We start from the raw sequence: 12743 nt of genomic DNA on the forward strand, positions 1-12743 counted from the left end.
TAAATCCAATACAAGTAAAAGGATTCATTGAACACTTACAATTGATCAATGGATCAATGAGACAAAAGGATAAACCGCAATCGTTGTTTAGTCGAATGATTCACTAGGGAAAGGTACAAATTTGTGTATGTACAAATATTTGCGGTCGCCATAATTGGTAAACACAATTTGAGAGAACAAAAAGATCATCATAAAAGCCACAGGAAGAACAACAGGGAAAAATCATATAAAAATTATGGAAATCATAAACAGTAAACAACAAAAACAAAAATTATGATGGCGTTAAGGACAGGTAAACGGCAAACGATGATAGACAAATCAAATAAAAGATATATGAGAGTGAGACAATCTGCGAGAGCGATAAAGTTGATATTTTATTTAATTGCGACCAAAGAGACTTAATGTATAATTAATTCAAATATATCACAAGTATTCGCTTAGAGATAAATAAATTATTATTGAGTGATAATTGTTTAAAAATGGTTTGTAAATTAATTTGTGGAGAACAAGAGCGAGATAAAACATAAAATTGACAATATTTTATTAATAAGTTTTTAACACTCTTCTTATTATCCTTAAAAATATATGACGAGTAATCGCGTTATAACCAAAGACTACATTGTGGTATGAAACACCCCTCTCTCACTGTGTTTGTTTAAAGGTGAGTGAGTGAACTTAATAAAACTACCTGTATGAAAACCAACCCTCCTATTATTTCCTAACAACAAATATATTAGAGTGTAAAAGAGACGCACGATACACAAAATACTCAATGAACTAAAAGAGGGGTTGTATGCAGGCCAAATAGTACGTAGACACGAGATCTGCCATTTCATTCAGACACTTGGTTGGCTTTACAAAATAACTGTTATAATTGTATTTAATGCTAATGTTTTAACAGTTCCTTGCTTAGTCGGTGGTTAATGGTCGTAACGTACATCACGTCTCTTGACAAAAAATACAATTTATGCATATATAAATATAATTAAATTAATTAAAAACAAATGTTTATTTAATGTGAAGAATTCTTCTTACGGAAAAATATTTATATACACATACCGAAACGATTTATGAAAGAAGTGCAATTATTGAAAATTTAAAGTGTTTTAAATAAATAAGTGAAATATTTAACAAAAAATAATTTGATGATTTTTAAAATAATTTAAAAAATAATCAAGTTAAAAACAAAAATAATTAAGGTGTTCTGTTCCAATTTTCGCCAAATATAATGATGACAACCACAACATCACATGCTATCATGGCTCCAGTTATTCGTCCTATTCAAGAAAGTCCCGTTTCTCGACCACGAGCAGTCTACAGTATTGATCAAATATTGGGAAATCAAACGAAGCGTAGTGGTAAGTTCTGAACAACAGCAACCAACGGTAAACATTTAAATTCCGTAAATTCACAATATTTAAATTGTTATACAATTGATGTGTACAATACTACTACATGATTCCATTCCGATTGAAAGTGGATTTATTTTTAGTAAAATTATAGATTATACAATTTTAAATAATAAAAAATCCAAAGAACCAAAACCACAAAACAAGGAACATTTTAAACGAAAATAATTCCAGCTTTGATCGGAATGGAATTTTGTGACTGAATACTGCGTATTCTGAAAAACTTTTCATTATAATACAAAAATGTATCAATAGTTATGTAGTAGAATAATTTAGAAGTATTGCATTTAATGTGATATTTTAAGAATTTTTATATTTTCTACAGTTAACTACATACATAATTATTGTTTATCATTTAATAACATATATTTTCAGAACCCGTCGCAATAGTTAAACTCATATTTAAATATTTAGTAATATTCAGCTTTCAGCATGGAATCCAATAATTGTCGGAATTTGTTTAAAAAAAAACGACCAAAAAATACATTGGTTTCATGAAATTTTATGTTTTCGGCTTTTTGTTCGCAAATATCGAATCAGTTTATAGATCGAAAACAAAATTGATAATACGAGGTTTTATTAAATTTGTTCATGTTATTTGAAGCTTTCAAATCCAATTCCGACAATTATTAGAATCTATTACAACCCCCAATAAGATTTAGAGAAACAGTATGTAGTTAATTAAGGTTCCAAATTTATATATTTTATATTAACACTTGTATATCCGCAACTGGTTTGGGATCTATTATATTTTAGGCTTTAAAAGCACCAGAATCATCTCTTGACGAAATTAGTTCGTTATGGTGTAAACAATAATATTTTTCATTAAATATTATATTGTGAAGACCTTAGTGTTAATATTAAATTATATTATTAATATATATTAATTATGAGTTATATATGTATAAATCTATTCATTGAAACTGTTTCGATTCAAACGCAATATAAAAACATCGTGTTTCTCAACACTCTTAAACATACAATATAAATTGGATATGTAGTAAATGTAAAAATATATGGTTAATAAGCTAGTTACTATTTTTCGATAATTATGTTTTCCGCCATCCATTTAGATTTGAAATGAAAAATTGTAGCAAATATATGAATTAAACATATTAATTGCAAACCGAATATTGGGCGTCAATATTTAACACCTATAAATCTACGCTGGAAATCTCATACACACTTTTATAATAAAAAAACTCTGTATCAGTTTCAATAAATTGACACCTAAAAAGGAAATCACCCATTTGCCAACCTTTGTGCCTTCACATCAAAACATTTCATTTTTCATCTGCTGTTATTGACAAATATGTACATTTTTAGTTTGTTAATTTTTTTCTAATATAAAAGCTCAACAGGACATCATCGTAGTCGTGCTCGATATAATGATTTTACGATCATCGCTGCAATATGAAACGTTTATTAAAAACAACAACAATACAAGTACAAAATTCAAAAACTTTGAATTCATATTTACTGTTTTTGAGGGTTATAAACCCATTATGTATAAGACGTACTCTATGAATTCAGTTTTATGGTGAATTTATAATTTGCTTATGATTTAGACGTCAACGCCGACATCATCGTTACAGTCAGTCATTATATGTATGAATATATATATGTACAAATGAAAATGTACACATCATCACCACATTCACATTTAAGATTTGTCAATACTAGAGAATGACTAACTGGGTAATTTGCTATTTTTCGCTGATTTCATATATGCTTCTTCTTGATTTTAGAAAATTACCTCATTTTATATTCTTTTGAACATTTGCGAATACATATATACATACATACATACGTATATACAATATAGTCCTGTTGATGGCGATGAAGCATGATGCACAATATCTCTATTTCTTTCCAACTAAAAATTAATGCTGTTTGAATTTTGAGACTCGTATTTCCCTGTATCCTGTTAAATATAAAAGTGATTTAGTTATTGGGTTTTTTGTAAATGCTACGATTTTAGTGGATAAATGATGACATGCTGTGTCAAACAAGCTTTTCCAGTAGAGAAGCAGCAGACATATCGTTTGTAATAGAAAAATTAAAAAAATGAAATTATTAATTTGAGGTTCATTAAATTTTGATTATAGGTTTACAAATAAAAAAATAACGGTATGAACTCTGCTATAATTTTTGCAAGAATACGTATGTTTGTATGTGCATATCGTTTTGAGTGCTAAAATAATTATATGAATAATGCGCCTGTGTGTGTAAAATTTTATAAATGAAAAGGGGGTTTGTTTATTAAATAAATGTATTTGAAAACCTGAATTTATTGATTTTAATTTTTTACAATTGTCTAGAAATTCGCGCTTTTTTATCCTTACCTTTTTGCTTCCCTTTCTCTGACAGAATATTTAAATGTTTCAAGTATTATACTCATTCATTCAGTTTAATATCCTCACATATTCATACAAACATTTATTTCACTTTGTTTTCAAATAAAAGCCATCCAACAACAATAACAAATAATTTTAAAAGTTTAAGCTTTTTTGGTTTTTTGTTTTGGTATTTATGCATACAAATTTACAATAGAGGCTCTAAAATCAAAATCAAATTCAATTGAAATTTCTTTTCTTTTATATAGAATTTGCAATTTCATTTTCAAAATAAGTGTGTTTGATTTTTAACCCATTGTTTACCCACTTAACATTAAGTAGTATGTTTACTTTAAATATTGAATTCAATAGAATTGAAATTTTACTAGTAGAAAAAATGGTTTCGTAAAGATTTACTTTCTGGCAGAACAAAAAGTGGTTGGTATTTAATAGATTGGAATTTATAGCAGAAAATAATAATAATCGTTTTTATTCACATAAGTACATTTAAACACATACATAGATACATACATATGTACGTACATCCCAATCAATTTCAGTTTCAATAGATGTGGTTTTGTGCTTTATAACACCTGCTCTAAAATCAATTGCTTCTAATCTCTATAGTGTTGAATGTACTCTCGTCTATGATACTAAAACATCATTGTAATTCAATTACCTTTTAGACCATGGGGCATGTTGCAACAAGCATGACGTATGTTAGTGATCCGAACGTTGAAACACACACAAGTGATTTGAAAACTAATTTACATATAAAAGCTTTAATTTAAATCTTATTGGATTTGTTTGCATACATAATGACTCGAAAATTTAATTTTAAATGTTTTCAAAAATTATGACGATAGTATGAATTAAATTAATCTTAAATTTGATTATTATTAATATTAATTTAGGAATTGGGTTTAGATGTTAGATAAAACTAATAATATTTTATTTATTTGGTAAGAAGAAACTATTAATTTCCTTTTACCTTTGCAGACTCAACTGAATCATTAAACCAACAATCTTTACATAGCAGCAACAACAATAGCAACAATTCAACAAGTCCTATTCAAAACTCCATATTGCCACAATTACATACGCAACTACATTTAATACCTCCGCATCAATTGGCTCTGCATCAGCAACACTTGCAGCAACAGCATCTTAACAATCATCATCAACACCACCATCATCTACAACAGCAACAACAACAGCAGCAACATCATCAGCATCTGCAGCAACATGCTGAAAAGCGCGAAAGAGAAGATTCTCCAGACAATACCGACAATGGCTTAGATGTTGACAATACCGATGATGATCTGTCGAACAGTCTAAATAATGGCCACGATTTGGATATGGAAAGGCCCAGAAAAGTCAGAAGGTAACTAAAGCGCCAAACATCAATAGATTTTATTTTAGTGTTGTTTCTTTTTTATGGCATAATCTTTGATCCTCTTATAAACGTCTGTGTAATACAAATATTTCATTTATTGTTTATTTTGGCATAGATCCCGCACCACCTTTACAACATTTCAATTGCATCAATTGGAAAGAGCGTTTGAAAAAACTCAATATCCGGATGTATTCACCAGAGAAGATTTAGCGATGCGTTTGGATTTAAGTGAAGCACGTGTACAGGTAAATAGTTTATTAATATTCTACATATCGTTCGTACAATTGATCGAAAACTTAAGTCTATAATTGCCATTGAATGTGGGATTTTGGGATTGAAACATCAAATTAATTGATATAACTACGTACATATATACATATGTATGTATATCAAAGAAAGTTTTATTTCTTTTAATGTTTTTGTTGTATAATTGACATAATCCTTTGCAAATCAAAACCAGGTTTTAAATCATTACTTTACTGAAATAAGTAATAAAAAAAATTAATACATTTTCACGTCTATTTCTATAACTAACTCTGACTTTTATTTTATACTTTTGCAAGTATAATTGATACAAAAAATTGTATAAAATAAAAAAAGAACTGATTATAATCACAATAAATTTTTAACAAAGCATGACCAGCCTAATAAACAAGGATAACATAAACCATTTCTTTTAACTCTTCTGATGTTGCAAACAACATATTTTTAATATATAAACCAGTTATGTGGAAAAAAGACCAGCATTAATTCAAATACACTTAAACACATTCATATACATATATACATGTATGTACAATATACATTGTACAAACATTCATGTGTTACCACTCATAGATACAAATAAATCCCTAATAAAAGCTTAAATATCCTTATACTCATACATTGTTATTTATGTACGTTTGCTTGTATTGTGTATGTCCTTCAGCAAATGCAATAAATAAATCCGAAAATAATTGCCTTGTTAAAAAATTAAGCAAAACTACACGAGTATAAAATCCTTTACAACGATCTATACAAAATACGCGTAAACGTTTTTTATGAAATTTAAACGAAAAAATCAACAACAAATAATAAATAAACAAATTGATACAAACAATCGACAAGGATTAAATTGAACACAAAAAGTGAATATGTGTATGTTTGAGTAAATAACCTTTTTTATAAAATTGAAATGATACTAACAGGGAATTAGCATTGTTACTTTCGTACTTTCGTTCGAAATGACACGCGATGTTGATTTTTGTAACATTTTCTTAATTCCCATCCTTTTTCCGTGCATGTATAACATGTTTAAGGACTCTTAGGCGACCAGAGTACGTACGAGTGTGGGTAATGATGAGAAGAGCAGAGATGATAATATCAGTGACCAATTAAATGTTCATCTCGCGTATAAAATAGATTTTTCAATCATCTAAAGCAAAAGTAGATTGGAGGAAAAATAACAAATTATTGTTGAAGGTTTTTTGCACTCATGATGTCTATTATAATGATGATGAACTGTTGAAATAGATTTATGTATTGATAGGTCAAGTACTATTTACAAAATTTTAAATTCGTTTTCAAACAAATGTTGTCATTGTTGTTGGTTGATTCACATTATTGTATTTTGCTATTTAATTCTTATTTAATTGTTTGATTTTCTTTGCTTTTATTGTATTGTTGTTATCCATTTTAAACACCCTAATTATGTGTGAATTTTAACGAATATTTCGAATGTTATTAATGTTGCCGCTTAAAACAACCCTCCCTTCCTGTCCATTAACAAGCGATACAAAATTTGAAAAAAGTGCAAACACCCTTTTTGGGAAATCTTTACGAATGAATTTTTTTATTTAATAGTTAATTCCGAAAACAATAAGCTCACAAAGTCGAGATAATAACAAAATAAAAAATTCAATAAAATACTAACACTAGGCTAAAACAATCATCTAATCGTTTGGAAAATCTCTATTAAATACCATGGTCTCATCTAGCCAACACATCCCCTCCCCTGAAGCCCTTAAGTAAAGTGTGTGTGAAAGTGTTTAAAACTATTTTCGAAAATTGAAATTTGTTCTGGTCTCTTTGTGTGTTGTACCTTTAAAGTTTCAAGTATTTCTTATGCAAATTTCCTTTAACAAAGAGAAGAACAAAATAAAAAGGACTTACTCGTGTTTTGATTTATCAATGTTTTAAGCGCTTTAATAGCTTCTGTATGAAAAATCCTTTTGTTTACAGGCAACAAGAAAATGTAGTTTCTTTATTTTTGAATGTAAATCAAAAAATAATAATAATTGCACCCGCATTCTGTTGATGATGTAGATAATGACTTAATTATATTTAATTAAGCTTTTATAAGTCTAATTATGAAAAAATAATTGTGGGTTTTGGTAAAACATTTGTTTAAAATCCATTATTTATGTGATTTAAATCTACAGTAAAAAAATTAAATATTTTGTTATACAAACTGTTATAATTGATGTATTTGATGAACTCTTGATTTACAATTATTTACGAAGGAAAAAACTAAATGAAAACCTGAAATCCTGCATCCTTTTGCATGTTAAATTACATGTTATAATTGTCCTTGTAACAATTAAAATTGCCGTATCATCATCATCTCTCTCTATTTCCTTCACATTCTCTCTTTGAATCTTCTTTTAATTCTTTACTTACATTGTAAATGGGTGATAATTTCTATGACTTTTTTTGTTTTCATTTTATTGCATATGTTTAAGTGGCTGTATTCTTTACAATTTCTCTAAAATTTTCTTCATCCATTCAAATAAGCATACATACATACATACATACATACATACATACATACATACATACATACATACATACATACATACATACATACATACATACATTAGCTGTGTGTCCTGGAAATATCCAGAAAAATCTGAGTTTCAACACTGTTCGAATAAGTAAACCATTTACAGCTTTTATGTTGCAGTCTTTCTATACTTAACTTTAACTACTCTTCAGACGACAAAGTATGACAATAATTTGTAACAATTATTGTCAGGAAATCATTACTAATTTACTATACGCACAGATGCATTCCATTGTTCGACAACCATCATGTGACTGTGAGAGGGGTTAGGTGGAAAGTGTGAGAAATGTGGCAGAGAGACATTTAAAATACAGCCTGTTTAAGTGGATTGGAATAGAAATGTTGAAATTAAATATTTTGTATTGTAGTTGGATAGATTATTTTCTTTAAGGACCTTGTATTTGTTTGGACAATTGATTCAATTCGGTTACACTTGTTAGAAAATCAACAACACAATTGTAAATTACATTTAATAAGACACACATATATACACTTTCATACACAAGTATCATCATGGCCATTATTCATACATTCATCTATTTATTCATCATACAATCATACCTTGTTGTTTTTCAATAAGCTTATTCCCTCTAAGGATTTTCAATGCAGATAAAGATTCAGAAAGAGAGAAACTGAGGAAAGGAAAGAATGAGAACATTTATAAAAGTCTAACATCTTTATATGACTGTGATTATGCTTATAATGTGTAGGAGGTGGAGGATGATTCTACTTCATCAAAAGTGTCTTTTTATTGTTTATCAGTAGATGGCTAGATGACTGCTATAGTGGGCGACTGTTGTTCATATTATTGTTTGCCATGTGGGTAGGAGTGAGTGAGAGTGTTGTTTTTTTAGAGTGAGGGAAAAGCAGAGGTTGTAGTTGTAGAAGGCAAATCAGAGAATTTAACTTCCGATTGGATTCTATTGTCTGTTGGTGTCGTCAGTAACTGTATTAAAATGTATGGTTAGGAAGATGTAGACAAGAGCAGGGAGATGGGGCAAACGCTGTTTATTGAGAAGAGTGCACAATGATGATTAAAGGGGTTAATTGGGCGTTTATTCATTGAAAATTGTTGGCGGTTGTGTTGAGTATTAGCCATGGGGTTTGATTGCCTGTGCTGGTGGTGTTTGAGATAATTGGTTATGGCAATTATTGAGGAAATTATAGGCTTAAAAACATTTGTAACGATTAAAGCGAACTTTTCAATATAATTTATATAATATTATTTCAAACTCTTATTTCTAAATGTATTTTTATGTTTGCAGGTTTGGTTTCAAAATCGTCGTGCCAAATGGCGTAAACGTGAAAAATTCATGAATCAAGATAAGAATGGTTATTTATTACCCGAACAAGGTAAGTTTTATTTTTCACTCTTTAACATTTAATTGATTTTCTTTAACATTACGTGGCATTTGCGCTTTGTTTGATTAATGTCACGTTATTTAACAATTTGTGGAAAACCACACATTTAATGCAAAATTAATTAATATAAATTTACTATTATTTACATACAAGTTATAGAGTTAATGTTTAACTAATATTATTATTTTGTTTTAGGTTTGGCTGAATTCCCCTTGGGTATACCTTTGCCGCATGGAATTCCCGGACATCCGGCTGGTTTACCAACTGAGTTTTGGCCACCCCACTTTGCCTTACACCAACCATTCAACCCAGCGCTGTTGCCTCAGGGTTTAATGCCCCATTACAAGTTACCTAACTTTCATACTCTGCTCTCCCAATACATGGGTCTAAGCAATTTAAATGGCATCTTTAATGCATCTGCTTATCCTCAGAATTTGTCAATACACAGTGCAGCTCAAGTCAGTCCACCTTGCAGCAACAGCAGCCCGCGGGAGAGTCCTACAATTGTGCAAGGTTCTACAGCGGTGACATCTGGTGGCGTAACGGTTACCTCATCGGCAGCAGCTTCGCCGAAATCACCCATGAACAATCATGCTACTGGTAGTATAAGTGGAAATTCTACGCCAGTGTCGGTGGTGACCAAATCAGAAGACTGAACATTAAAATTGTACAATGCGTGATAGAACGAATAGAAATGCAAACGACAACTGAGTAAAATAATTTTGTACAAGGACTCTGAACAAACAAAAATGTAAATAAAATTTTAGTTTTAATTTTATTTTTACATCTATAAACAATTAAATAAAAGTGATATAATATAGTAGTTGTTTTTCATTGACAATTTTATTTTAAATGATTTTTCCCAAATTATTGTGCATAAATTTTTAAATATTTTTTTATTATCCAATTTGTTTATACCTTACATTTGTATTATAATTCTAGTATTATTTTCGTTTTATATAGTAGAATTTTCAATAAAAATTGCCAAAAGAAAAAGTATTGTAAAATTAATTAATATACTTACATAAATATTAAAAATATAAAATAAAAGACATACATTTAGATGGCTTTTTTTTAGACATTAAATCAAATAATTTTAAAAGTTTAATAAAAAATATGAAAAAAATATTTTAAACAAATTGTATTACATTTTAATTTTAGTGAAGATAATGCGTTTTTCAGCAACTAATTGGTTACCTTCATATATTAGGTTACTTTGACAAACCAATAAACAGTAATGAATGAAATCCGGTCGATTATTTTTTCGATTGGAGTTTAATGTATCTATCTAATTTAACGAATGATTTGTTGAACGACATTAAACGATCAACTAAATATTAGGAAGTTATTAAAAAACAAGTAACAGTACTAACTTCGGGTTTGTTATAAAAAAGTCAATGTACACATATTTCACAATAAACAGAACAAAACCATTTGTTACTTTACAGACCACTTTGTGTAGTTATTTATGGACCCTCGTAGATACATATTTTGATATCTAATTGTTCTAAATGATGGATAGTCTAAAACTTGTATTTTTTCTATAGGCCATGTTCATAAGTCCCCAGGTCGAATAAAATTTTGACTATATAACGACTTATTTGATGGAATGTATATAATGTTTAATTTTATAATCATGATAACTTTACATATCTCGTGCAGATTTCTTCAAGGTAGCGAAAGTTTATTCTTTATCACGAAGAGTCTCGTTTTTACCACATGTTTCGATTGCAAGGGGGAGATATGAACATATTAGTTAATTTATCTTCAAATATTACACAGGCGAGCAAAATTGTGAAAATTCAAAGCCAAATAATATTTTGCTTTAGGGTTAAGCAGTGCCGAATTATCCATCACATCGTGCCATGAAGGTTGAAAAACCTCAGTACACAAATTTTAAGAAATGTTATCTTTGAATGAACTAAATTTTAATTTTGGCCGGGAATATCGGCAACTTTTATTTTGGGACATCCAAATGTACATATTTTATGGGGTCGCAAATTTAATTGTATATAATCATATAAATCTGATGTAACATATATCTTCTTTCAAACTAACTTAATTAGAAAAACGTAAAAGGACGTAACAACCAAAAATTTTGATTAAAAATTGTCCACAGCTGTTATCAAGCATTTTTGTAATTTTATTAAAATAAAGATCATAAAATTCAATTCTTCGGAAGTCATTCGACCTCACTTCCATAGTAGGTAAAAATGTCTAAAAAAAAAGATTTACGTTTTTAGAACATTACCGACTACAGATATGCCCTAATTTTAGTTATGGTTGTAATATATATTAATAAAGATATGTAACTAAAATAGGGTTCTATATCAATCTAAATTTTCTATGTAAACTGGGAATGTTTCAATGTTTTGATATGTCAACAAAATAAAATACAGTCGGATTAGCAATGCGAAAATTTGTAATATAAGTATGTAGTTACAGATTTTTTGAACTACCTAGTATGTGATTAATATTTTATTATTTTCCACTCGATGATAATCATATTAATATAGTTTTGTATTTGTTTCTAAATAAAAGAAACATATTTTTAGCTGCAGCAGATCTGATGTACAGACATACATATGTATATTGTATGTAAGATTGCTAAAAGTTATGCCTCAATATTACTAAAAAGTATACTGCAATTAATTATATTTATTTTTCTTAATATTCTAAAATAATCATATTGTATATAAATATCAAAATACAATATCCTGCAGAGTTTTAAAAAACAAATCTTAATCTAAATTAAAGTTTTGATTTTTTTGAAATTGAAATATTTATTAAAAAGTAATTACGATCGTTGTACACTATAATTATAGGATATCAAACTATGTATTTAACACCACAGGAAGAAATGTAATTACAGTTTTAAATACCCTTCAACTCATACACACGCACAAACACACATCCTTGAGATGTTGAGGCTCTTAAACAAATGCTACATTTATGAAACAACTGAAAAATAAACTGGGTTTTCAATTCATTCATCCATCCATTCAAAAACTCTTAATTCGTGTTTGTACGAATACGTAGATATAGTATGTATGTACATATATGAACAATGTTCATACTTACATGTATATATGTGTGTAGAAAAGTGATTTTAATGAACGGAATTAAGTACTTCCAGTTGAATACATTCACAAAAACTCTATTGTATTAAATTTTTTGTGCAAGTACGAAATCAACATTCATGTTATGAAGATGGAGTGCCATAGTGCAAGAAAAATTAAAGATCAATAGACACATACATACATACATACATACATACATACATACATACATACATACATACATACATATACATATGTACAATGTACTTCTTTTATTTTGTCTACTTATTTTTAATAAAAAGTATTTCGACTTGATATCTCGTTTCTTTCAGTTTTTTGATTACATTGTATTGATTTGTT

General features: G+C 28.6%; 1 protein-coding gene across 1 annotated transcript; it reads left to right on the plus strand.

Annotated features, from left to right (window-relative positions):
- The first annotated feature begins 924 nt into the window (after window positions 1-924).
- Window positions 925-10374, plus strand: LOC111690281 (homeobox protein orthopedia). Its single transcript, XM_023452743.2, has 5 exons — window positions 925-1358; window positions 4745-5129; window positions 5257-5386; window positions 9228-9315; window positions 9520-10374. Exons 1-5 carry the CDS (start codon window positions 1229-1231, stop codon window positions 9978-9980), a joined length of 1194 nt encoding a protein of 397 aa, XP_023308511.2. The 5' UTR covers window positions 925-1228; the 3' UTR covers window positions 9981-10374.
- The last annotated feature ends 2369 nt before the right edge of the window (window positions 10375-12743 follow it).

This window comes from Lucilia cuprina, chromosome 6, assembly GCF_022045245.1.
Source record: "Lucilia cuprina isolate Lc7/37 chromosome 6, ASM2204524v1, whole genome shotgun sequence".
Classification (NCBI taxonomy): domain Eukaryota; kingdom Metazoa; phylum Arthropoda; class Insecta; order Diptera; family Calliphoridae; genus Lucilia; species Lucilia cuprina.